Source organism: Zea mays, chromosome 7, assembly GCF_902167145.1.
Source record: "Zea mays cultivar B73 chromosome 7, Zm-B73-REFERENCE-NAM-5.0, whole genome shotgun sequence".
Classification (NCBI taxonomy): Eukaryota; Viridiplantae; Streptophyta; class Magnoliopsida; order Poales; family Poaceae; genus Zea; species Zea mays.
Window position 1 is genome coordinate 165,547,424 of NC_050102.1, and position 27,906 is coordinate 165,575,329.

The window sequence follows — 27,906 nt, forward strand, 5'->3', positions numbered from 1 at the left end:
GTGACCGTGGTTCTTCTTCTTCTTCCTCTTACCGTCCTAGACGACGGTACCAGAGCCACCCGTCTGGGCATCCTCGGCCTGTGGCGTCGAGTGTCACGCACGGCCCTCGGCGGCCCTGGCGCACTTGTCAGCCAGAGCGAAGAGAGTGGAGACAGTTTCCATGTCATGCGTAGCCAACTTCTCCAACATCTTTTCATCATGCACTCCCTGGCGGAAGGCCATGATGATAGAAGCATCGGAGACGCGAGGTATAGTACCTCGCACCTTGGTGAAGCGGGAGATAAACGTCCGGAGAGTTTCTCCGGGCTCCTGCCTTACTACGTGGAGGTGGGCTTCCACGCCGTGTTGTTGGTAAGCGCTGGCGAAGTTTGCTGTGAACGGCGTGTAGAGCTCTTCCCAGGAGTAGATCGATCCTAGGGCAAGGTTCATGAGCCAAGTCCGGGTGGGCCCAGACAAGGCGACATAAAAATATGTTGCCATCACAGCGGTGTTTCCACCTGCTGCCATGATGGCGGTGACGTAAACCTGCAAGAATTCCGACGGATTGGATGTACCGTCGTATTTCTCCAGCAGGTGCGACCGGAACTTGGATGGCCACGTCGCTGCGCGGATATGATCCGCGAGCACGGTGCAGCCCACGCCGGCCAACGGGACACCCGTCAAGATCTGTGCGCCTGTTAGGGTCTGTGGTGCTACCGCAGCGAAGTCGTAATCGAGGTTGCGACCCTCGATGTTTTATCGGCGCTCACGCGCCCTTTCCAGAGTGACACGGGCATCCTCGCTCGCACGCCTGCGGTTGAGTTATGCCCGTAAATCGTCTGACACCTCCAGAGAGGTTGCGACGTCTTCTCCTGCCTGCCGACGATTGAGTTTCGCCCGCAAGTCCTTGGTCGACGCAGCCCTTATAGAGGGCGAGCGCACTGACGCCGACGCCTCCTATTGATGCCGGGACGAACGAGGCCTGGGCCTGGCTGAGCTAGAGTGCGCCATGCCGAGTAGCCGGTCGACGTCGTCACGCCACTACTTCATGGCCCCCGGCGAGGCCGTGGAGCTAGGAGGGTGGCGCAACAACTCCCTGGCTGCGGACAGCGCACCGAGGGTGGCCCTTGATGCCCTGGTCGACTGCACAAGGGTGTGCTGCCGCATAGAGCGCACAACAACAGCTGCACTGGGCGCAGGGCGGCTAGAGGCCCGTGGCATGGATGAGGCAGCCTCCTCCATGGGGAAATCCTCGGGGATGAAGTCGTGGTGCTCGACGATGTGAACCATGGTGTCGAGCAGGAAAACAAGCAAAAACCTAAAGCTAAGGCCCCCTACCTGGCGCGCCAAATGTCGGAGAGGAAATCTCTGGCCGGGTGACGGAATGCACCCACCCTAAATCCAGTGCGGGTCTTGACATTTTAGAGGTCCAGGACAAGACTTATAAAGAAGGCCCTTTATAATAATAAATTATTACACATAAATATAGTATATGTATATATTGTCTACAACTGTGCGAGAAATAGAGATAAAACGTCAAACATCGTTGTCTCGTTGTACGCTGAGAGCCTAGGTGGTTGGGTCTGAGACTATGAAGTACTACTACTAGAATATAGAAATCAAGATTTATATGCTATGCCTAATTATTCTTGCTTATTGCTGTCGTGTTGTTGACTTATAATTAGATCTTTAAAAATCTATAGAGCTAATAGACAAATCTATACAATATATATATATATATACTATTATTTAATACATGGGGTGAGGCCCCACTAATCTGGAGGCCCTGGTCGGGGGCACTACTCGACCCCCGCCAGGGCCGGCGCTGCCTAAATCCTAAGATGAGGAGGGGCCTAAGCGTTTTGCTTGTTACGAGATTGGGGGGATGAACACACAAGAACACACAAGGATTTAGAGTGGTTCGGGCCGCCGGAGCGTAATACCCTACTCCACTGTGTGATGTATTGAGCTTAAGAGCTTGTATGAACTTGTGAGCCTGAGCTGTGTCTAGGATGGCTTGGGTCTGAATGTCGTTGCATGCCTCCCCTTTTATAGCTCAAGGGGGGCACGTACAAGGGTGCTGAGTCCCGACATGCGGGCCCAGGAACATAACGGATGTAATACTTGGAGCCACTAATGCTCATCGTTGGAGCAATCTCCTTGCACCCCGATATCTGCGATCTATGTAGTATTGGCGTGCAGGGGAAGCTTCCCTGGCAACATACGAGTGATGATGGATGGGCACAGTGCACTTCGCAGCACGGGCGTACTGTTTGGCAATGGAATGGACAGGCACACCGCATGCAGGATGGCCTAGACACAACCTGCCAACTGAGTGGACAGGACACATTAAATGCTGAAGGGGCACATTGTCTATCAGCGGGATAGTCAGGCGGCGCGTCTTTTCCACAATAAATGCAGAGACAACGCGACCTAGAGGCCTTACGTCAGGCTCCGTCCGCTGGCTTACGTCACGCGCGGTAAGCTATGTGGCAGCATCGGGTCTCTGCCTGAGTGAAAGGGAAATAGGTCAAACCTTTTCCAATTGAATTTTGGTGGTTGAATTGCCCAACACAAATTATTGGACTAACTAGTTTGCTCTAGAATATATGTTCTACAGGTGCGAAAGGTTCACAACAAACCAATACAAAGATAAAAGAAAGGGTTTAAAACAAAAGGAGCAAAGTAAACTGGAGGCAGCCCTGGTCTGGCGCACCGGATTGTCCGGTGTGCCACCGGACAGTGTCCGGTGCACTAGGGAGAATCAAATCAAACTTGCCAGCTTTGGGAATCTCGGGAGGCCGCTCCGCTATAATTCACCGGACTGTCCGGTGTAACACCAGACTGTCCGGTGTGCCAGCGGAGCAACAGCTACTTCGCGCCAACGATCCCCTGCAAGTGAACAGTAAAAGCAAACAGTGCGAGCCTACGTGCGCAGAATTCAGAGCAGGCGCAGAAGGCGCACCGGACAGTGAACATGACCTATCCGGTGCACCACCGGACTGTCCGGTGGCCCAGTTATCAGAAGCTCCAACGGTCGGAACCCAACGGCCTGGTGACGTGGCTGGCGCACCGGACAGTATCCGGTGGCGCACCGGACTGTCCGGTGCGCCATACGACAGAAGCCTTCACCAACGGCCATATTGGTGGTTGGGGCTATAAATACCCCCCAACCACCACACTTCAAATGATCCAAGCATTCACTACACCTCATTCAATACAAGAGCAATACACAACACTCCAAGACACAAATCAAAGCCTCCGATCGAATCAAAGTCCCCAATTCAACTCTAGTTCTTAGGACTTGTGAGGAGATCGACTTGTGTTCTTTTGTTGCTCTTGTTGCTTGGTTGGCTTTCTTCTTTCTCTTATTCTTACTCTCAAAACCTTGTAAGCGAAGCAAGAGATACCAATTGTGTGGTGGTCCTTGCGGGGTCTAAGTGACCTGGGAAATCAAGGAAGGAAGCTCACTCGGTCTAGGTGACCGTTTGAGAGAGGGAAAGGGTTGAAAGAGACCCGGTATTTGTGACCACCTCAACGGGGAGTAGGTTTACAAGAACCGAACCTCGGTAAAACAAATCACCGCGTCTCACTCTTCATTTGCTTGTGATTTGTTTTCTCCCTCTCTTTCGGACACGATTATATTTCTAACGCTAACCCCGACTTGTAGTTGTGCTTAAGTTTATAATTTTTAGATTCTGCCTATTCTCCCCCCTCTAGGCGACTTTCAATTGGTATCAGAGCCCGATGCTTCATTAGAGCTTAACCGCTCGAAGTGATGTCGGGAGAACACGCCAAGAAGGAGATGGTGACCGGCGAGAAGCCCGCCACAAGCCACGGGAAGGCTCCATCGGAAGAGTCCCGCAACAAGAAGAAGGAGGAATCACCTCCTCACAAGTCGCATCGGAGTGGTGAGAAGAAAAAGAAGATGAAGAAGGTGGTCTACTACGAGACCGACTTTTCGTCGCCATCCACCTCCGGCTCCGACGCGCCGTCCGTAACTTCTAAGCGACATGAGCGCAAGAAGTTTAGTAAGATTCCCCTACGCTACCCTCATATTTCAAAACATACTCCATTACTCTCCGTTCCATTAGGCAAACCACCGGTTTTTTATGGTGAAGATTATAACATGTGGAGTGATAAAATGAGGCATCACCTAACCTCACTCCACACTAATATTTGGGATGTTGTTGAGTTTGGTGTACAGGTACCATCCGTAGGGGATGAGGACTATGATTCGGACGAAGTTGCCCAAATCTGGCACTTCAACTCACAAGCCACCACAATACTCCTCGCCTCTCTAAGTCGAGAGGAGTATAACAAGGTGCAAGGGTTGAAGAGCGCCAAGGAAATTTGGGACATGCTCAAGACCGCGCACGAAGGAGACGAGGTGACCAAGATCACTAAGAGGGAGATGATCGAGGGGGAGCTCGGTCGCTTCATGCTCAACCAAGGAGAAGACCCCCAAGCCATGTACAACCGGCTAAAGACCTTGGTAAATCAAGTGTGCAACCTCGGGAGCACCAAGTGGGATGACCATGAAATGGTCAAGGTTATTCTTAGATCACTCGTATTTCTTAACCCCACTCAAGTTCAATTAATTCGTGGTGATCCAAGATATAAACTAATGTCTCCCGAGGAAGTGATAGGTAAATTTGTGAGCTTTGAATTGATGATCAAAGGCTCCAAAAAGATCATCGAGCAAGGCACATCCTCCTTGTAGGAAACGGGTGACGCCTAAGAGGGGGGGGGTGAATTAGGACTTCTAAAACTTTCGCTAAACTAGGCCACAATTAAATCCCTAGAGCAAAACCTATGCAAATAGTCAAACTAGAATGTGCAAACTAGGTTTTGTCTAAGTGTTGCTATCTCTACCGCAAAGGCTAAGTTTCAATCTACACTAGATATGTATGAATACAAGATTGAAGCTTAAATGCTTAATATAAATGCGGAAACTTAAAGAGCAAAGTAGAGAAGCAAACTCTCGTGGATGACGCCGGTATTTTTACCGAGGTATCCGGAACTGTGCAAGGTCCCGACTAATCCTCGTTGGTGCCCCTACGCGAAGGGAAGCCCACGCGAGGGCCAAGCACCTCGGTCGAGTAACTCCGTAGAGAGCCGCGGGCCTTCTCCACACGCAAGTGGTGCTCCGCTTCCGGCTCCTCTCGGACGCTCCCCGCCGTCTCCACTATCGAGCTTCCGGCCGAAACGCCGCAGGCCTCGTTCCCTCCAGTACGCGGTGGCGGTCGTGACACAAACGCGGTTGTCACGGTCTCGCAAGACTCTCGCCCCACTTGGTACAATTACAATGGCTCACGCAAGAGCCGAGGGGTTGTGAGGTTTATCTAAACTCACTCAACAATCTAGGGTTCACCTAGAGCAAGCGCTAAAGCGGTCTAACTAACCTAAGCACTTCGCAAAGCACCTACGCTAATCACCGAGTGATTCTATTAAGCACTTGGGTGTTTGAGCTCTTGGAAATGTGCACTATATGCCTTGGTATGTTGCTTGGGCTCCCACACTTGAGAATGGCCGGTTGGGGTGGTATTTATAGCCTCCACACCCCAAACTAGCCGTTGGACAGAAAGCAGCAGCTTTCTGTCGTCGGGTGCACCGGACAGTCCGGTGCACCACCGAACACTGCACAGTGGATGTCCGGTGCATGCCACGTCAGCCGACCGTTGGCGCCTGTAGCAGTCGACCGTTGGATCCGACCGTTGTCGTCTGCCCGTTGGCACACCGGACAGTCCGGTGCACACCGGACAGTCCGGTGCTACAGCCAGAGAGCGCCTGTCTGTGGCCTCTCTGCGCAGACTGTTCGGTGCCTCACCGGACAGTCCGGTGCACACCGAACATCAATGTCCGGTGCGCCACCAGGCGCTGGCTGACAGCCCTCATCTTGGATTTCTTCGCTGATTTCTTCGGGCTTCTTTTGTTCTTGAGTATTGGACTCCTATGCATCTTTTTATGTCTTCTTTTGAGGTGTTGCATCCTCATTGCCTTGGTCCAATTTTCTTTGCATCCTGTGAACTATAATCATAAACACTAGCAAACATATTAGTCCACAGGTTGTGTTAATCATCAAACACCAAAACTCAATTAGCCAAATGGCCCGGGGTCCATTTTCCTTACAATCTCCCCCTTTTTGGTGATTGATGACAACACAACCAAAGCAAGCAAATAATACAAGTATTTGTACTAAAATATGCAATCTACTTGCTAAGATGCATGATTGTCCCCACAATGTGAAGTTATGGACTTAAGCCTCCCCCTAACTCCATAATTCACTTACTTCCTATTTTTGGACCAAATAACCAAAACCACTGGAAAAACCATTTGTAGATATAAAATTTTAATTTGGTGGTGTTTGGTGTTTGATATAGTTTTCATTGCGTTGGTCCCTAAACTTCTCCCCCTTTGGCATCAACCACCGAAAAGGAAGACATTAAAAGCATGTAGGAAGTAAATAAAAGCTTGCCCTCATCAAGAAATTTTTCAAATGATACCACTAGAAGGATATTAAATTAAACCATGTGAATGATATCAGTTGAAAGGATTACTCCCCCTAAATGAGTGTTCTCTTTAGAAAGAGATTTCTCCCCCTTTAGAGATGAAGAAATACTCCCCCTGACAGAGACCCTCTACTTAGGAAAAAGCATGTGAAAATTAGAGGTGCAAGACATGATTTGAAAAGACTAACTTCCCTTATGCATAGGTAACAGAATATGAGTTAACTACTTATGCATTTTTGCAACATGGAAGCATATGATATGAAATATAGTCTAATCAAATTTTGGAGAAGACATGTAAATGATACTGAAAGTAGTCTCAAAAGATACCAATTGAAAGTCAATGATGAGCTTGAGAGACATGAGAGTTCTTGGAGATTTTTGCAGTGGAAGATTGTTGTCTTTCTCCGGGGACCTTATTTTCCTTACAATGAGACTATCACATAAAATAGACTTGAAAAGGTGTTAGTCTCAAAGTGTTAGATTATAGAGTAATCTCCCCCTAAAGGTGTGCATACAAGTTTTGAATACTTGTTGGAGACATGCACTTTGATTTGATATCAAGAGGGGCAAATTATCTACAATCCTAACTTTGGCACATATAAGTTAAATGATACAACTTGTAGAGATCAAAATTTTCAATTGATGCATCATTTACTATGGAGTGATATAAAAGCTATGTGCCGTGCTTAAATAAACATTTTAAGCCATGTAGGTTTGCTTAAGTATATGAATTAAGGACAAGCAATCCTACCATATGATTTACCTAGTATGCATGATTTTAAACAAAAGTACATAACAAATGTAATACTAGGCAAGAAAGGTAAACTAGATAAAAGGTAAACAGATACGCATATCTAAAAAACGAAGAATACAATAAAACTAGTTACCTTAGTCATGGGTGGGAAATTTGGGTCCGAAATTTTCACTAACCCACTTGGCAATAAACTTGATCCAATATGATGTATCCCATGATATACATCCCAATTTAGCCAAGTCTCCAAATTTCCCGAAGACCTTTGGTCCACTCACTTCCCTTTCGGGATCCAAACCTTCTTGGTGCTTTTCATGGTTGAAATTATCTCCTTTGGCACCCAGATGCGTTTGGCCCCCTTTCCTTTGTTGGCTTGCTTGTTGGCCTTGATTGCTATCACCTTTCCATTCTTCTTCTTTTTGATTAAGTATGGTGTAGCAGTCTTTTTATCCACCTTTTTGATGTAGGTGTTGGAGATTTTGCTTGATGGCTTTTGCTTGAGCTTTTGCCTTTGTTTATCCCCGGTCATCGCTTTGCATTGGAAAGACTTGTGGCCTTCCTTGTGGCACAGCCTACAAATCACAGTTTCTCCCTCCATAGGCTTGTTCACTCCCGCAGTGGTGTTATCCTGTGGAGGTTGGATTTGTTTGGCTTTGCCTTTCTTGTTATACAATGCCTTGCCAAGGCGAGCCACTTCTTGCTTTAATTGTTCATTTTCCTTTGCAACCTCATCCGAACATGTCTCTACAACAATATTCTCAACAACGACTTGGTTGCAGGGGTTAGAATCATCAATTAAATCAAAGCAGGAAGTAGAAGCATCTTTCTTAATTATTTCAGGTATTTCAACTAAAGATGCTGCTGGGGTGCTACCAATGTTTTCTAGCTTAGTAGTTAGCTCATTATTGTGTATGCTAAGAATTTCTATTTTCTCTAGCAAATTTTCAATAGCTTCTTGGGAGCTAGCTAACTTAGCCTTAAGTTTTTCATTCTTTTTAATAAGGTTGTCATCGGTAGCAGTGGATGGAGCACTAGATTCTAATAGCTCAATTTTAGTTGATAGCTCACTATTTAAGTTTGCAAAAGTTTCAAATTTTTCTAGCAAACTTTTGTAATCATTTTGAGAGCTAACCAACTTATTTTTCAAAGTTTTAAGTTGAGCTTTTTGCTTAGTGCAAACACCCTGAAAAAATTCTACGGCTTCCGCAAGCTCATCTAGAGAGGGCTTTCCCTCACCTTCATCATCACTACTACTTTCATCACTAGAGGATGGAATGCTTTTGTTACCTCTTGCCATAAGGCATTTGTGTGATGATCGTGATGAGCGTGATGAGGACCGGTGGCTGCGCGTCCTTGGAGGTAGGGGTGGGCACATTTTTACCATAAACCGAAAACCGAACCGAACCGTACCGAACCGAACCGAAATTTCGGTTTTTTTGGTAGTTCGGTTCGGTTTCGGTTTTTGTATCTAAGAAGTTCGGTTTTCGGTATCGTAATCGGTTTTCACCGTATACCGAACCGAAAAAACCGAATACCAAACTTTATCAATTCTCAAATTTGACTATTCGATTATGTGAACTAATTGTGTGATACAATTAAATTGTTATTCACTTATTTGTATGTGATGTATGATGTATATCTAAATATTTGTACCTATATAATTTTTACTTTTTAAAATTATATGTAATCTATCATGTAAACTTGTTGTATGTATTGTCTTGATTATAAGTTTGGTATTCGGTTTTTACCGAAAAACCGAAGTAAAAAACCGAAACCGAACTTCTCGGTTTTTCATTTTCTAGAAAACCGAACGGTTTCTAATGTTTGGAAAACCGAAGTTTTTTAAAACCGAAAAACCGAACCGAAGTTTAGAAAAAAACCGAATGCCCAGCCCTACTTGGAGGTTCATCTTCACTTGAAGAATCATCCCAAGTTCTAACACTTGTTAGCGCCTTGCCTTTGCTCCTCTCCTTTTTGGGTTTGGCCATATTTGGACAGTTGTCCCTGAAGTGGCCCTTCTCCCCACATGCGAAGCATCCTCTCTTCCTTTGCTTTTTCCTGTCAATATTAAAGAGAAGATCCTCGACCTGCAGGGGCACACCCATTAGATTAATCTTGCGGATCATCCTCATTACCTTTCCGACGCGTCGGATTGTTTCTTCGTCCTCGGAGGATGATGTGCATGGTTGATTATCTTCATCATCATCACTTTCTTCTTCTTCTTCTTCGCTTGAGGAACTTGGAGTGGGAGCCTTCTTTTTGCCCTTCCTTTCATCACATGCAAAAGCATATGGTCTTGAGGAAGTTGGCTCCTCTCCCTGACTCATTTTTCGCGACATCTCAAAAGCCGCGATTTTCCCAATCACGATGGTCGGGGTCATGTTGCTCAAGTCCTCCATGTTGTGAAGGATGGTGATGATGCTCCCATATCTTTGTTGTGGTAGTAGGGAGATAATCTTCCTCACAATGTCCGCATCACCTAGCTTATTAATGCCAATAGAATTGAGCTCATTGATTATTAGATTCAAACGAGAATACATGTCTCTAACAAGCTCATCATCTTTCATAGCAAAAGAATTATACTCATTTAAGACTAGGCAATGTTTTTGCTCACGGACATTGGATGTGCCGTCATGGAGCTCATGCAATTTTAGCCAAATCTCATTAGCAGTTTTCAAGGTAAATACTTGATTAAAAATATCCATGCTAAGAGATTCATACAAGCAATTCTTGGCTCTAGTATTTAAATGAATTTCTTTTTCCTCACTCGTGGTGGGTTTCTCGGGATTCTTGAGGGGTTTCATCCCGTCACGAGTGACTCTCCAAACACCTAGATCAACGGCCTCTAGGTAACAAGCCATTCTAGCACTGTAATATGGGAAGTTAGTGCCGTCGAAGTGTGGTGGCCTATGGGTATCCATCCCTTCCTCTAAAAAGCGTCGGCTCTTTTAGCGGTGAAGCTAAAGCGTTTCAAATGAGCCAAACCGGGCTCTGATACCACTTGTAGGAAACGGGTGACGCCTAAGAGGGGGGGGTGAATTAGGACTTCTAAAACTTTCGCTAAACTAGGCCACAATTAAATCCCTAGAGCAAAACCTATGCAAATAGTCAAACTAGAATGTGCAAACTAGGTTTTGTCTAAGTGTTGCTATCTCTACCGCAAAGGCTAAGTTTCAATCTACACTAGATATGTATGAATACAAGATTGAAGCTTAAATGCTTAATATAAATGCGGAAACTTAAAGAGCAAAGTAGAGAAGCAAACTCTCGTGGATGACGCCGGTATTTTTACCGAGGTATCCGGAACCGTGCAAGGTCCCGACTAATCCTCGTTGGTGCCCCTACGCGAAGGGAAGCCCACGCGAGGGCCAAGCACCTCGGTCGAGTAACTCCGTAGAGAGCCGCGGGCCTTCTCCACACGCAAGTGGTGCTCCGCTTCCGGCTCCTCTCGGACGCTCCCCGCCGTCTCCACTATCGAGCTTCCGGCCGAAACGCCGCGGGCCTCGTTCCCTCCAGTACACGGTGGCGGCCGTGACACAAACGCGGTTGTCACGGTCTCGCAAGACTCTCGCCCCACTTGGTACAATTACAATGGCTCACGCAAGAGCCGAGGGGTTGTGAGGTTTATCTAAACTCACTCAACAATCTAGGGTTCACCTAGAGCAAGCGCTAAAGCGGTCTAACTAACCTAAGCACTTCGCAAAGCACCTACGCTAATCACCGAGTGATTCTATTAAGCACTTGGGTGTTTGAGCTCTTGGAAATGTGCACTATATGCCTTGGTATGTTGCTTGGGCTCCCACACTTGAGAATGGCCGGTTGGGGTGGTATTTATAGCCTCCACACCCCAAACTAGCCGTTGGACAGAAAGCAGCAGCTTTCTGTCGTCGGGTGCACCGGACAGTCCGGTGCACCACCGAACACTGCACAGTGGATGTCCGGTGCATGCCACGTCAGCCGACCGTTGGCGCCTGTAGCAGTCGACCGTTGGATCCGACCGTTGTCGTCTGCCCGTTGGCACACCGGACAGTCCGGTGCACACCGGACAGTCCGGTGCTACAGCCAGAGAGCGCCTGTCTGCGGCCTCTCTGCGCAGACTGTTCGGTGCCTCACCGGACAGTCCGGTGCACACCGGACATCAATGCCCGGTGCGCCACCAGGCGCTGGCTGACAGCCCTCATCTTGGATTTCTTCGCTGATTTCTTCGGGCTTCTTTTGTTCTTGAGTATTGGACTCCTATGCATCTTTTTATGTCTTCTTTTGAGGTGTTGCATCCTCATTGCCTTGGTCCAATTTTCTTTGCATCCTGTGAACTATAATCATAAACACTAGCAAACATATTAGTCCACAGGTTGTGTTAATCATCAAACACCAAAACTCAATTAGCCAAATGGCCCGGGGTCCATTTTCCTTACACTCCTCCGTACCCGAGGCACAACCCGTTGCATTCAAGGCAACGGAGGAGAAGAAAGAAGACTCTACACCGAGTAGGGTCCCCATCGACGCCTCCAAGCTCGACAATGAGGAAATGACGCTCATCATTAAGAGCTTCCGCCAAATCCTCAAACAAAGGAAGGGGAAAGATTACAAGCCCCGTTCCAAGAAGGTTTGCTACAAATGTGGTAAGCTCAGTCATTTTATCGCTAAATGTTCATTGTCTAGTGATAGTGACAGGGAAAACGACAAGAGGGGAAAGAGGAAGGAAAAGAAGAAGTATTACAAGAAGAAGGGTGGCGATGCACATGTTTGCCGGGAGTGGGACTCCGACGAGAGCTCCACCGACTCCTCCTCCGACGAGGACGCCGCCAACATCACCGTCAACAAAGGCCTCCTCTTCCCCAACGTCGGCCATAAGTGCCTCATGGCAAAGGACGGCAAGAAGAAGAAGGTAAAATGAAGGTCCTCCACTAAATATGCAACATCTAGCGATGAGGCTAATTCTAGTGATGATGAGTATGATTTGTTTACTCTTTTTGCCAATCTTAACATGCAACAAAAAGAGAAATTGAATGAGTTAATTAGTGCTATTCATGAGAAGGATGAACTCTTGGATAGCCAAGAGGACTTCCTTATTAAGGAAAATAAAAAGCATGTTAAGACTAAAAATGCTTATGCTCACGAGGTAGAGAAAAATGAAAAATTAACTAGTGAGCTAAGTAGTTGCCATGACACTATCTCCAACCTTAGAATTGAGAATGCCAATTTGATTGCTAAGGTTGAGAAGTCAAATATTTGTGATGATTCAATTGTTAGTCTTCGTAATGAGAATGCCAAATTGATTGCTAAGATTGACAAATTGAATGAATCTCTTGCTAGCCTTAAGTTTGAGAATGATAAATTAATTGCTAAGGCTAAGGAATTAGATGTTTGTAATGCCTCTATTTCCAATCTTAGAGATGAGAATGATATTTTACATGCTAAGATTGTTGAATTAAATGATTGCAAACCCTCTACATCTACCATTGAGCATGTTTCTATTTGCACTAGATGTAGAGATGTTAATGTAGATACTATTCATGATCACCTTGCTATGATTAAACAACAAAATGATCATATAGCTAAATTAGATGCTAAAATTGTCGAGCATGAATTAGAGAATGAAAAATTTAAATTTGCTCGTAGTATGCTTTATAGTGGGAGACGCCCTGGCATTAAGGATGGCATTGGCTTCCAATAGGGGGACAATGTCAAACTTAATGCCCCTCCTAAAAGATTGTCTAATTTTGTTAAGGGCAAGGCTCCCATGCCTCAGGATAACGAGGGTTATATTTTGTATCTTGCTGGTTATCCTAAGGATAAGATTAGGAGAATTCATGCAAAGAAGACTCATTCTCACCATGCTTTTATTTATAAGAATGAGGCTTCTAGCTCTAGGCGTTCTACATATGTTAAAATGCCTAAGAAGAAAACTCCTATTGCATCAAACGAACCTAATATTTCATTTAAGACTTATGATGCTTCCTATGTGCTTACTAACAAATCAGGCAAGGTAGTTGCCAAATATGTTGGGGGCAAACACAAGGGATCAAAGACTTGTGTTTGGGTACCCAAAGTTCTTGTATCTAATGTCAAAGGACCCAAAACTGTTTGGGTACCTAAAATCAAGAACTAAATTTGTTTTGTAGGTTTATGCATCCGGGGGCTCAAATTGGATCATTGATAGCGGGTGCACAAACCACATGACAGGGGAGAAAAGGATGTTCTCCTCCTACGAGAAAAACGAAGATCCCCAAAGAGCTATCACATCCGGGGATGAAAATCAAGGTTTGGTCAAAGGATTGGGTAAAATTGCTATATCACCAGACCACTCTATTTCCAATGTTTTTCTTGTAGATTCTTTAGATTACAATTTGCTTTCTGTTTCTCAATTATGCAAAATGGGCTACAACTGTCTATTTACTGATGTAGGTGTTACTGTCTTTATAAGAAGTGATGATTCAATAGCATTTAAGGGAGTATTAGAGGGTCAGCTATACTTAGTTGATTTCAATAGAGCTGAACTCGATACTTGCTTAATTGCTAAGACTAATATGGGTTGGCTCTGGCACCGCCGACTAGCCCATGTTGGGATGAAGAATCTTCATAAGCTTCTAAAGGGAGAGCACATTTTGGGACTAACCAATGTTTATTTTGAGAAAGACAGGATTTGTAGCGCATGTCAAGCAGGGAAGCAAGTTGGTGTTCATCATCCACATAAGAACATCATGACGACTGACAGTCCACTTGAGCTCCTCCACATGGACCTATTCGGCCCGATAGCTTACATAAGCATCAGCGGGAGTAAGTACTGTCTAGTTATTGTGGATGATTATTCTCGCTTCACTTGGGTATTCTTTTTACAGGAAAAATCTCAAACCTAAGAGACTTTGAAAGGATTCTTGAGACGGGCTCAAAATGAGTTCGGCTTGAGGATCAAGAAAATAAGAAGCGACAACGGGACAAAGTTCAAGAACTCACAAATTGAAGGCTTTCTTGAGGAGGAGGGCATCAAGCATGAGTTCTCTTCTCCCTACACGCCACAACAAAATGGTGTAGTGGAGAGGAAGAATAGAACTCTATTGGACATGGCAAGAACCATGCTTGATGAGTACAAGACTTCGAATCGGTTTTGGGCTGAGGCAGTCAACACCGCTTGCTACGCCATCAACCGGTTGTATCTACACCGAATCCTCAGGAAGACATCTTATGAACTCCTCACCGGTAAAAAGCCCAATGTTTCATATTTTAGAGTCTTTGGTAGCAAATGCTTTATTCTTGTTAAAAGAGGTAGAAAATCTAAATTTGCTCCTAAGGCCGTTGGAGGCTTTTTAATTGGTTATGATTCAAACACAAGGGCATATAGAGTCTTTAACAAGTCCACTAGACTAGTTGAAGTCTCTTGTGACATTGTGTTTGGTGAGACTAACGGCTCTCAAGTAGAGCAAGTTGATCTTGATGAATTAGATGATGAAGAGGCTCCGTTCATCGCGCTAAGGAACATGTCCATTGAGGATGTGTGTCCTAAGGAACCCGAAGAGCCTCCACAAGCACAAGATCAACCATCTTCCTCCATGCAAGCATCTCCACCAACTCAAGATGAGGATGAGGCTCAAGTCGATGAAGGAGAAGATCAAGAAGATGAGCCACCTCAAGAGGATGGCAATGATCAAGGGGGAGATGCCAATGATCAAGACAAGGAGGATGAGCAAGACCCAAGGCCGCCATACCCAAGAGTCCACCAAGCAATACAACGAGATCATCCCGTGAATACCATCCTAGGAGACATTCATAAGGGGGTAACCACTCGATCTCGTGTTGCTAATTTTTGTGAACATTACTCTTTTGTTTCCTCTATTGAGCCACACAGGGTAGAGGAAGCACTTCAAGATTCGGATTGTGTGTTGGCGATGCAAGAGGAGCTCAACAACTTCACAAGGAATGAGGTATGACATTTAGTTCCACGTCCTAACCAAAATGTTGTAGGAACCAAGTGGGTCTTCCGCAACAAACAAGATGAGCATGGTGTGGTGACAAGGAACAAGGCACGACTTGTGGCCAAAGGGTATTCACAAGTCGAAGGTTTGGATTTTGGTGAAACCTAAGCACCCGTAGCTAGGCTTGAGTCAATTCGTATATTACTTGCCTATGCTACTTACCATGGCTTTAAGCTTTATCAAATGGACGTGAAGAGTGCCTTCCTCAACGGACTTATTAAGGAAGAGGTCTATGTTGAGCAACCTCCTGGCTTTGAAGATAGTGAGTATCCTAACCATGTATATAAACTCTCAAAGGAGCTTTATGGGCTCAAGCAAGCCCCAAGAGCATGGTATGAATGCCTTCGAGATTTTCTTATCACTAATGGCTTCAAAGTCGGAAAGGTTGATCCTACTTTATTCACTAAAACCATTGAAAATGATTTGTTTGTATGCCAAATTTATGTTGATGATATCATATTTGGGTCTATTAACAAATCTATTTGTGAAGAGTTTAGTAGGATCATGATTCAAAAATTCGAGATGTCTATGATGAAGGAGTTGAAGTATTTTCTAGGATTCCAAGTCAAGCAACTCCAAGAGGGCACCTTCATCAGCCAAACGAAGTACATTCAAGATATACTCACCAAGTTTGGAATGAGGGATGCCAAGCCCATCAAGACACCCATGGGAACCAATGGGCATCTCGACCTCGACACGGGAGGTAAATCCGTAGATCAAAAGGTATACCGGTCGATGATAGGATCTTTACTCTATTTATGTGCATCTCGACCGGACATTATGCTTTCTGTATGCATGTGTGCAAGGTTCCAAGCCGATCCTAAGGAAGTTCACCTTAGGGTCGTGAAGCGAATCTTGAGATATTTAGTTCAAACACCTAAGTTTGGTCTTTGGTACCCCAAGGGATCCTCTTTTGATTTATTAGGATATTCCGATGCTGATTGGGCAGGGTGTAAGATTGATAGGAAGAGCACATCAGGGACTTGTCAGTTTCTGGGGAGATCCCTGGTGTCTTGGGCTTCAAGGAAACAAAACTCAGTAGCTCTTTCTACCGCCGAAGCCGAGTACATTACCGCAGGCCATTGTTGCGCGCAATTGCTTTGGATGAGGCAAACCCTTAGGGACTATGGCTACAAATTTAGCAAAGTCCCTCTCCTATGTGACAATGAGAGTGCAATCCGCATGGCAGATAATCCCGTTGAACACAGTCGCACTAAGCACATAGCCATTCGGTATCACTTTTTGAGAGATCACCAACAAAAGGGGGATATCGGGATAGCCTATATTAACACCAAAGATCAATTGACCGATATCTTTACCAAGCCTTTAGATGAGCAAACCTTCACCAAACTTAGGAATGAGCTAAATATTCTTGGTTCTAGGAATTTTGATTGATTCTTTGCACACATAGCTCATTTATACCTTTGATCATATCTCTTTTCATTTCTATGACTAATGTGTTTTTTAAGTATATTGTTATGCTTAGTCATAGAATTGAAAGGGAAATGGAGTATTCGGCAAAGAAGGCGCTTCCACTCAACTCCATTGATATTTGCCGGTATTCCGTATTATTCTCCACTTTGGTATAATATTCACTCATCTCTATTTATTTGCCATTGGGGAGAAAGTTAAAGGGCTTCTATTTCACTCAAGTATCCGTTTTTGGCGATTCATGCCAAAGGGGGAGAAAGTATGAGCCCAAAGCAAAAGGACCGCACCACCACCGAATTTTAAAAATGAAGTTGTTCAAACTAATATCTTATTGTGTTCAAAAGAGGGAGAAAGTAATATTTTCAAAACTTGCAAAACCCTCTTGAACACTAAGAGGAGAATTTTATTTAGGGGGAGTTTTGTTTAAGTCAAAGGAAAAACATTTGAAACAGGGGACGAAAATTTCAAATCTTGAAAATGCTTCTTTCAATCTTATTCATGTACCTTTGACTATTTGCAAAATGTTTTGAAAAAGAATTTTACAAAGTATTTACAAAAACAAAACTAGTGGTGCAAGCGTGGTCCAAAATTTTAAATAAGAAGAAAACAATCCATGCATATCTATTGAAATAAGTATATTGGTTTCAATTCCAAGCAACCTTTGCACTTACATTATGCAAACTAGTTCAATTCTGCACTTTTATATTTGCTTTGGTTTGTGTTGGCATCAATCACCAAAAAGGGGAAGATTGAAAGAGAAATAGGGTCAAACCTTTTCCAATTGAATTTTGGTGGTTGAATTGCCCAACACAAATTATTGGACTAACTAGTTTGCTCTAGAATATATGTTCTACATGTACCAAAGGTTCACAACAAACCAATACAAAGATAAAAGAAAGGGTTCAAAACAAAGGAGCAAAGTAAACCGGAGGCAGCCCTGGTCTGGCGCACCGGACTGTCCGGTGCACCACCGGACAGTGTCCGGTGCACCAGGGAGAATCAAATCAAACTTGCCAGCTTCGGGAATCTGGGGAGGCCGCTCCGCTATAATTCACCGGACTGTCCGGTGTCCCAGCGGAGCAACGACTACTTCGCGCCAACGGTAGCCTGCAAGTGAACAGTAAAAGCAAACAGTGCGCGCCTGCGCGCGCAGAAGTCAGAGCAGGCGCAGAAGGCGCACCGGACAGTGAACAGGACCTGTCCGGTGCACCACCGGACTGTCCGGTGGCCCAGTTATCAGAAGCTCCAACGGTCGAAATCCAACGGCCTGGTGACGTGGCTGGCGCACCGAACAGTGTCCGGTGGCGCACCGGACTGTCCGGTGCGCCATACGACAGAAGCCTTCACCAACGGCCACATTGGTGGTTGGGGCTATAAATACCCCCAACCACCACACTTCAAATGATCCAAGCATTCACTACACCTCATTCAACACAAGAGCAATACACAACACTCCAAGACACAAATCAAAGCCTCCGATCGAATCAAAGTCCCCAATTCAACTCTAGTTCTTAGGACTTGTGAGGAGATCGACTTGTGTTCTTTTGTTGCTCTTGTTGCTTGGTTGGCTTTCTTCTTTCTCTCATTCTTACTCTCAAAACCTTGTAAGCGAAGCAAAAGACACCAATTATGTGGTGGTCCTTGCGGGGTCTAAGTGACCCGGGAAATCAAGGAAGGAAGCTCACTCGGTCTAGGTGACCGTTTGAGCGAGGGAAAGGGTTGAAAGAGACCCGGTCTTTGTGACCACCTCAACGGGGAGTAGGTTTGCAAGAACCGAACCTCGGTAAAATAAATCACCGCGTCTCACTCTTCATTTGCTTGTGATTTATTTTCTCCCTCTCTTTCGGACATGATTATATTTCTAACGCTAACCCCGGCTTGTAGTTGTGCTTAAGTTTATAATTTCAGATTCCGTCTATTCACCCCCCTCTAGGCGACTTTCACTGGGCGGGGAGCAGAAGCGTCATGCGGACAGGTCCGCACCAGGCTGGGCCTCGACACATGTCGGCACCGGACCCCTGCCTGAGCAAGGCCTGGGTATTCTCTGCCCTAGAGTCCCGGGACCCGACTGTGGGTAGTCCGGACCCCACGCAGAGGGGTTCGGGACCCGACTCGGGAGGTTCGGGTTGCACTCGCGGGGGTCCTGGACCTTGCTCCAAAGGTCTGGTCTACATGTACAGGGGTCCGACACTTTTCCATGGGATCCGGACCCACTATTGGCATCTTGGAATGTATCGTTTTCTCTGGCCACATGACGACCCTGGGGCCATCCATATGGCGGAGTCGGGTGCTGTTCATCACGTGACTAGTGACTAGAGATAGTCGCGTGGGCACCGCGTCTTTATGCTGTAGTAAAGGGTACCTCTGAGTTAAAGTACCGATAAATCTTCAGAAGCTGTTTTATAGAAAAACCGAAGCTACAAGCCTACAACCAAACTCTCCCAAACATGTCCTCGAAGACAAGGGGAACCAAACGAAGGAGCCTGGAGCCCCCGGACCCAGCAGCGTTCATCGTGTACTCCCTTTCGGCCCAACCCAAATAGCGCTCGCGTCAGGTGCCCGGCTGCCCGCTACCAACTAGGATCAAGGCGCACATCGCGGCCTCGCGAGCGGACGCCAGCCACCCAGCCCCGTCCGTCCGATCTGGCCCCTTGACCGCTTAAGCTCACCTCAGATACGATTAGTTACACTTTTTGTTCCTTCCGTAATCGTCGCCTTCGATTTGTTGCTGCTGCAGCTGCTGGCCAGGCCATACTACTAGAGAGGGACGCCCTCCCTTCCTCTCGCTTGGCTTACACTTCTCCCCATCCCCCAACACAAACCCAACACAACTCCGCCGTGTCGCCTACACGCACTGGCCACGACCAAACCCTAGGCGCCGCCGCCCCCGGGGCCCCCAGGTACGCCTCTCGCCTATCCGCCGCCGTGATTCCGCCTCCGCGCCGCCGTCGTGGCGCTCAGCGACTGAGAGATACGCACTAGGGTTCGCTGCGATTTCGTTGGTAAGGGTGATTTTTATGTTTTATTTTTGTTCCGGTGTGTGATTGGATCAGGGCTGTCGTAGGGAGGAGAAGGAGGAGGAGATCGGTGAGGAGAGAAGGGGATTTATGTCCCAGCGAGGGGACAGGGGCGAGGGGCACGCCAGGAGACCCGGCCGGTCCAGCAGCTTCGGCGGCCACCGCGGAGGCGGAGTCGGTGGCGCGGGCAAGGGCGGCGCGGGCTCCTCAGGCCAGCCTCCTCTCTCATCCAACCGCAGGTAAATTACTGCCATATTTGATTGATTGCCCTCTGCCTCTGCTTCGCACGATTGGTTGATCTCGCCAGGGATGATAGGGTTTTGATGAGAACTTTGGATCTTGATTGCAGCTTTAGAAAGCCTGGCAATGGCCACGGCGGGCACCAGAGGGTGGTGAACCAGCCCGACACCACTGGCTTCCAGCCTGCACCAGCGCCTGGCACCCACCAAACTCCTGCGCGCCCGCCACCTGCGCCTCAGAATGCAGCCGTGCATGTTCCTGTCTCCGCATCACGGCCACAACACCAGGGTGAGTGAGGTGTCCTGTTCCGCTATCTTGTACTGTGTTTGGAATGGTGCCGTTTGGATTGATAAACATGATGTGTTCCTTCGTTTGATTGCACATGTTTTTTTTTGATTCACCAGATCCACATGTGTCATCTTCATTGTCTGCCAGCGAGAAACCGGCTAATCCGCCGTTACCACTACCGAAAGCTACACATGCTGCTCCAAGGGCTCTACCAAAAAACTCTAACACAGCGCTTCCTCAGGGAGGATCGCAAGGTTTGCCTTATATACGCTGTTACATGTTCTTGCATGTGCATTTTTACCATCTATGGTGGCATTGTACACCTTCACTCTGGCTATTCAAACCATATTTTAGATAGGTATATACTGCATCATTAACCACCTTCTTCTTGTTGTTTATTTCTTTACAGGAGAACCATCAAAGGGGTTTAACTTTCAGTTTGGTAGTATAAATATGAATGGGCTACCGGTATGATTTTGTTATCTCTTTTTTTTTTCTCCAGCTTGGGTCATGAAGCTCTCTGTATTAGCAATTACCTTTTGCTTTCTACTTACATTACATCTATAAAATTTTGTACAGCAATTTCCTGCCAGGACAAGCTCAGCTCCTCCAAATTTGGATGAACAAAAACGTAATCAGGTATCTTGTCTTCTCTTGTTTATACAATATTCTGATGTATGTATTCTTATTTGTTGGTTCAGTGCTTGTTTATTGGACTGCTAGAACCTACAAAAATATTGATGTCCCATGACTAATTTGCCTTCCGGAGCACAGCCAGTTCCTTTTGCATGTGTTATTGGTATTGATTTGATACGCGTTCTAAATCTGCTAGTGCTCTAAAAATATTCTATTTTGCTTGTATACCTTATTCAGGCACTTGTGGAGGAACTTAAGGTTACACCTGCCCCTGTGCAACCAGCTCTGAAACAGCAGCAGTTGCAGCAGCAGCCACAGCTGCCGCCACAGCTGCCGCCGCAGCAGGTTCCCCAGCAGCCACAGCAGCAGTCAGCAAGAAAGGAAGCTGTTGGTTCCAGCCAACATAACTCCATCAATCCCCATATTACATCGCAATTGAAAAGAGATGTGCACCCATCTCCATCTGTCCCTAATGTTACATCTCTTAGACCTACCGTTCAAATTCCTGGTGTTCAGATGCCGATCCCCTTCCATCACCAGCCGGCACAAGTTTCCTTGCAGTTTGGTGGTCATGGGGCACAACTGCAGCCTCAAGTCGTGCCTAGCTCATATCAAATGTCAATGGGATTGACAGGCAGTAGTACACAAGTCCCACAGCAGCTGTATGCCCCTACTCTGCAGCATCATCAATTGCAACAGCAAGCAATGATGCATCCTGGCCAGGGTATGGGTTATGTTCCTTCCGTTGCTCACCAATTCCCACAGTTGGGAAACATTCCTATGAACATCGCATCACAATATGCTCAGCAACAGCCAAACACGCATGCTGCTGCACGTAAGACTACTGTAAAAATTACTCATCCAGACACTCATGAAGAGTTGAAGCTCGATAAGAGGATGGACTCTTCTGGGCAGAGAGCTGCACCGAGCTTGACACAACAATCCCAGCCCGTTGGTAATTATGCTCCTCATATTGGCTTCTTTCATCAGCCACAGAGTTCCTACAATCAGTCAGGAATGTATTACCCTACTACAGCTGGTGTGAACCAGGTTGCTACTGGATCTTCAGGTCCTAGATATAATTATCCTGTCACTCAGTCTGGGCAAGCGATGACATATATCAGTCCATCTGCAGTGCCTCCGGTATCTGCTCAGTCCCAATATACAGTTAAACCGCACCCTATTGGGTTGGTGACTGAAAAATCTAGTACTCATGTCACAATAAGTGCTCCACCAGCTAAATCTGAGCCTCCTAAGTTACGTGCTGCTGAGGATTCTGCGTCAAGTCGGCAAAAGGATAATGAAATTGTTTCTGGGATCGCTGTTTCTAGTAAATCAATCCTTGAGAAGGAGGAGAGTAACGATCCTTTAGTCACAGTGAAGCATTCGACTGTAATAAGCCCGTCCTTGCCAATTCATGGTGCAAAATCACAAACTTCAGTGACATCATCTCCTGTTGTGAATTCAGTCTCACCTGTGGCAGGAGTTGATGGAAAAAGCATAGAATCTATTCAAAGGACTGGATCATTTAATGATAACAAGAAAATTGTCACTAAAAAGGATGTCAGGATTTCATCTGAACCACCGAATGTACGTTGTTGTCAGCCTCTTTGCCATGCTATGTTTGCGTTTTTCGTAGTGCAGCATTTGCTTTTGTTCACATGTTTGTATGTTGTATGTTTTTCCAGTCAGCTTCATCTGTTGAAGATAAGGTGCAAACTGTAAAGGCTGGAGGCAGTGATCACCAGGAAACTAACAACCTGAACAATGAGTTGGATTTGGCCAGCTCATCTTCATGCTCAACGGTTCCACTGGCAGTAAGTAGGATCTTTCCAGGGACCGTTTCAGTGAATGCTAACAGCACAGCAGTAACTGGTGAGATCTTGAAACTTTTAGAATTGTACAGGGATGCCTCTTATTTTTTTCTAACTCATTTACGTTGGCAGCTGCTGATGTTCCTGGGACAGATAGAAGCTCAAGAAGACCATCTCCCGAGGGTACTGGTGAGCCTGCAGTAGAAAGCTTCACTGTTTTGGCTGTTGAATGTGACAAAAGGAAGCGGACTGATGAAGTTGCGACAGATCCTAGCAAGGATAATATTTCTTCTGATGCTACCAAACATGAATTGCCTGATGCATGTGCAGTGGACCCTACTGAACAGGCATCAGCAGTGACTTCTAATACTGATGATTCATATGCATCCCCTATAGTAAATAATCAGGAGCAGTTGCTGAAAGAGTCTGCTCCATCTGCTTCTGAGGAACAAGCTATGATGAATAACTTTTCCAAGAATTCTGAGACTTCACATTTTCTTGATAGCAATGCTGTGGAAGTGAGAACTGGAACTTCAGAGCCTACTGTTCAAAGTTCCAATGACGAAGGTGACTCGGATATTAGTCCAGAAACAGACCTAGCTGTTTGCAATGTTCCTCTAGTTTCATCTGAGGGACAACTGAAATCTGAGAGTAGGGCTGATGATCAACAGGCTGCTGAACCAACAGTTTCAGTTCGATCAGTATCCAGGGAAAAGCCTAGTGTTGAGATCGCCAGGTCAAAGTCCGCAGCTGGGAAGAGGAAGAAGAAAAAGGAAATGCTTGCTAAGGCTGATGCTGCTGGGTCTTCAGATCTTTATAATGCATACAAGGGACCAGAAGAGAAGTCTGAAATGGTTGGTACTGCAGATGGTGCTGATAGTTCTTCAATAGTTGACACAACACATGTGCTGCTTGATGAAGCAGAAAGGGATGTTAGTACGTTTGCAGATGATTGTAAGAAAAAAGTTGAGCTTGATGATTGGGAAGATGCTGCAGACATGTCTACTCCAAAGCTGGCACCAGATTCTGGAAATCAGGCTGGCACCACCCAAGTGCTAGATTCAGATACAAGTGAAGCAAACAGCAGGAAGAAATATTCACGGGATTTTCTGTTGACCTTGCAACACCACTGTACTGGTCTTCCTGTTGGATTTCAGATGAATGAAGCTGTCAATGCAATAATGAATAATTTGGTTGGAAAGTCTTATGTTGTTGACCGGGAACCTTACCCTAGTCCTGGAAGGGGTTTGGACCGCCCAACTTCTCGTGGTGACCGCCGTGGTGCTGCCATGACTGACGACAGGTGGACTAAGACGGGTGTTCCTCTCAGTCCTGGTCGTGATGTTCACATGGACCTGCCAAATGGAACATCAGTTGTCAACTACCGTAGCTCAGGAGGTAATCATGGTGTTTTAAGGAATCCACGTGGCCAACCATCAAATCAATATGGTGGTGGTCTTCTTGCAGGACCTGTGCATTCTGTTGGGCCTCAAGTACCTCGCAGCGGCTCTGATTCTGATAGATGGCAGCAAAAGGGTCTCATGCCTTCCCCTGTCACACCCATGCAAACAATGCACAAAGCAGAGAGGAAGTATGTTGTTGGGAAAGTTTCTGATGAGGAGGAGGCGAAACAGAGGCAGTTGAAAGGCATTCTTAACAAGCTGACTCCACAAAACTTTGAAAAACTGTTTGAACAAGTTAAGGAAGTCAACATTGACAGTGTAGCAACTCTTACTGGGGTCATTTCACAGATATTTGACAAAGCTTTGATGGAACCAACTTTTTGTGAAATGTATGCTAATTTTTGCTTCCATCTGGCTGGTGCCTTGCCTGACTTCAGTGAAGACAATGAAAAGATCACATTCAAAAGATTGCTTTTGAATAAATGCCAAGAGGAGTTTGAGAGAGGTGAAAGGGAAGAAGCTGAAGCTGATAAAACAGAAGAGGAAGGTGAGATCAAACAGACCAAAGAAGAAAGAGAGGAAAAGAGAATCCGTGCTCGAAGGCGCATGCTGGGAAACATTAGGTTAATCGGAGAGTTGTTCAAAAAGAAAATGTTGACAGAAAGGATTATGCATGAGTGCATTAAAAAATTGTTTGGAAATTGTGATGATCCCGATGAGGAGAACATTGAAGCACTATGCAAATTGATGAGTACAATTGGTGAGATGATTGATCGTGCAAAGGCAAAGGAGCACATGGATGCATATTTTGGTATGATGCATAAGATGTCAACAAGTCAGAAGTTGTCTTCTCGTGTAAGGTTTATGTTGAGAGATTCAATTGACCTCAGGAGAAATAAATGGCAACAGAGGCGTAAAGTTGAAGGCCCCAAGAAGATTGAGGAGGTGCACAGAGATGCAGCTCAAGAAAGACATGCTCAGTCAAGTAGGCTAGGACGTGGTCCAGCTGTTAGTTCTGTTTCAAGAAGAGGAGCACCTTCTATGGATTATGGCTCTCGTGGCTCATCTGCGTTAGCATCCTCAAGTTCCCAACAAGGGAGCATTCGTGGAATGCCTCCACACTCGCGTGGTTCACAAGACATCCGATATGAGGAGAGGAACCAGTTTGACAATAGAACTGTTCTTCCCCAGCGTGTAGTCAAGGATGAAGCTATCACTCTTGGGCCACAAGGTGGCCTTGCTAGGGGTATGTCTATAAGAGGGCTGTCACCAGCATCAAATACTGAACTTCCTTCTGTTATTGACCACCGGAGAATATTATCTGGTTCTAATGGTTATAACTCTGTGACTGATTGGACATCATCATCTGGAAGAGAAGATTCTAGCTCAATAATTCCAGATCGAACCTCTGGCCGAACTTCTGCTTCTAGTCAATCTGCTGGACCTTCACAGAGGCCTGCCAGCCAGGAAGGCCGTCCAGGAAGTAAATCATATTCTGAGGATGAATTGAGAGAAAAATCTGTTTTGGCCATTCGGGAATATTACAGGTATTACTTTATAGGCCCCATTTGTTTCGTTGGAATTGAATTTCATTATAATAATCATAATTTAGACACAAACTAATTATATTTATATGTAATATATTTATATATTATCCTAAATCATATGAGGGAGATAGTCATACACGACACTTATGCTATAAAGAAGCAAGTAGAAGAGTGCTATAAGTTGTACATTAGAAAAGTAGCATTCAAATCTACGCAAATCTAATAGAATCAATTTCCATCTCTCACCTCATGAATTTGAGAGACTTATATATAAACTTTAGAAAGTTGTGGAATGTCACATTCTAGAAAAATAGCATACTCCATTATTTAGTTTCCAATTCCTCAAAATGAAGGGAAACAAACTGGGCCTTACAGTTTATAAGCATTTTACAGTTGATAGGCAGGACCACGTTTTACTATGCTAAGTTTAAAAATGTATTTATTTACTTAATTTCTGTTTTTTATTAAAAAATTCTAGAGTTAATTTACTCATGTTCCTGAGATTAGGTGGCATATTGTTCTTATGTATTGGAGTGTACACATTTAGAAATAGCTGAGGAAACATGTTATTACTCCCAGAGAGTTTTACTCCAGAGATATCTGCAAACTATGTTTTTGAAACTAATATTATGGATTGATGCTTTCCTTGTACTGTTTGTTTTGCCTGTACATTCTATAGTTCTAATTCTCCTGCTATGTCATAAAGAGCTAGTTTTGGCACCCCCGCACTGTCCAATTTTGTTTCTAACATTATATGCTTCTGTTTGGGCAGTGCAAAAGATGAAAAGGAGGTTGCTTTGTGTATTGAGGAGCTGAATGCTCCGAGTTTCTATCCTTCTGTTGTATCACTTTGGGTAAATGATTCCTTCGAGAGAAAAGACATGGAAAGAGAGTTGTTGGCTAAACTTCTCGTCAGCCTTTGCAGTGGTCGACATAATTTGTTGAGCAAGCAACAACTCAGTGATGGGTAGGTGCTTTCTCACACTTTCTAGTATATCGTCACTCTGTCCGTATTGTACCATTACTGACTAAATGATTATTATTTTAGCCTTTCATCTGTTCTTACCTTATTGGAAGATACTCTAAGTGATGCTCCAAGGGCCACCGAGTACCTTGGACGACTTTTTGCAAGGTTTGTGGAGGAAAGCATATTGCTCTTGGAAGAGGTAGGTAAATTGATTCAAGAAGTTGGAGAAGAACCAGGGTATCTAATACGAGATGGCATCGCCGCTGACATCCTTGGTGCTGTTCTGGATTCCATAAAATCAGACAAAGGGGATTCATTCTTGAATGAGGTTAAGTCAACTTCGAGTTTAAAATTGGTTGATTTCAGACCACATCATCTTAAGCGATCAAAGTTGGATGCCTTCATGTAGCTACATGAGTTATTATTACCTGGTAAGTCTGTTCTAGCCCCGGTGTAAATATTGTTATTTGCTAGTTCTTTGGTCTCAGGGCTTAACCTTGAACTAAACATTCTGAACTACTTTTTCTGGTTACAGATTCACCAATGGGTGCGGCCGCCAAGCAGTTTACTTTGTTCGCACGCAAATACCCATCGGCCTTTTTGATGTACTGTGAAAAATTCCTCTGATGCTACTCCTACTTGCTGTACCTGATCGTGCACTATTTATAAGATGGAAGGCGATGGGTCACCCATTTTTTCAGAGTTGATGCTGGTTGTAAACTACTGTCAATGAAGGGTCATGGGTGGGAAGCAGCTAGCTAGGCCCCCATAAGAGGATCAGGGAATATTTTTGCGATCACAGGGAGAAGTCTGCTAACCAATATTAGTTGGTAGTTGGGGGAACTGTAGGTTGAACTTAATGCCTCCTGCGGGCTTCTGACCAAATACTCCTTTGTGATCAGAATTGGTAGTCGGTTAACTTAGCGGCATTTTCGTGATAGCCAATGTTTCTCGTGATGGTCTGAATATGTTGATGTTGCTTAAATTTTGCTGTAATTTGCTATTTTTCCTCGTTCTTTGTTTTTGTACTTATTGAGAATTGATGCCTCGGATTCTCTGATGTATGTATGATTGGGCTCAGGCTCAGGGCACTTTGCCATCCCTATTTTGTCATTTCGGTTCTTCCTTAGCGTGGAACGTAATGAGTGTGAGAAAGTAAAATTGGTGAAAGTGAAAATGGGAACTGAGAGCACTTTTTTTATTGCATTCTCATACAAGTGAAAAGTCACATGCGAAGACGTGCGAAAGTGTAGAATGTGCAAAGGGATATGTCCCATGATCATTTGGTTCATGCGACTAGTGCAGTGCAGTAATAACTGTTTACATCATGTAACACTTTTCCTTAAGC

General features: G+C 45.2%; 1 protein-coding gene across 1 annotated transcript; it reads left to right on the forward strand.

The window, feature by feature from the left end:
- The first annotated feature begins 19,306 nt into the window (after nt 1–19,306).
- LOC103633283 (eukaryotic translation initiation factor 4G) lies at nt 19,307–27,663 on the forward strand. Its single transcript, XM_023300574.1, has 12 exons — nt 19,307–19,546; nt 19,711–19,902; nt 20,013–20,191; nt 20,308–20,445; nt 20,601–20,659; nt 20,771–20,830; nt 21,065–22,417; nt 22,516–22,702; nt 22,774–25,591; nt 26,364–26,558; nt 26,640–26,989; nt 27,094–27,663. The coding sequence occupies exons 2-11, from the start codon at nt 19,754–19,756 to the stop codon at nt 26,965–26,967; spliced, it is 5,466 nt and encodes a 1,821-aa protein (XP_023156342.1). The 5' UTR covers nt 19,307–19,546; nt 19,711–19,753; the 3' UTR covers nt 26,968–26,989; nt 27,094–27,663.
- The last annotated feature ends 243 nt before the right edge of the window (nt 27,664–27,906 follow it).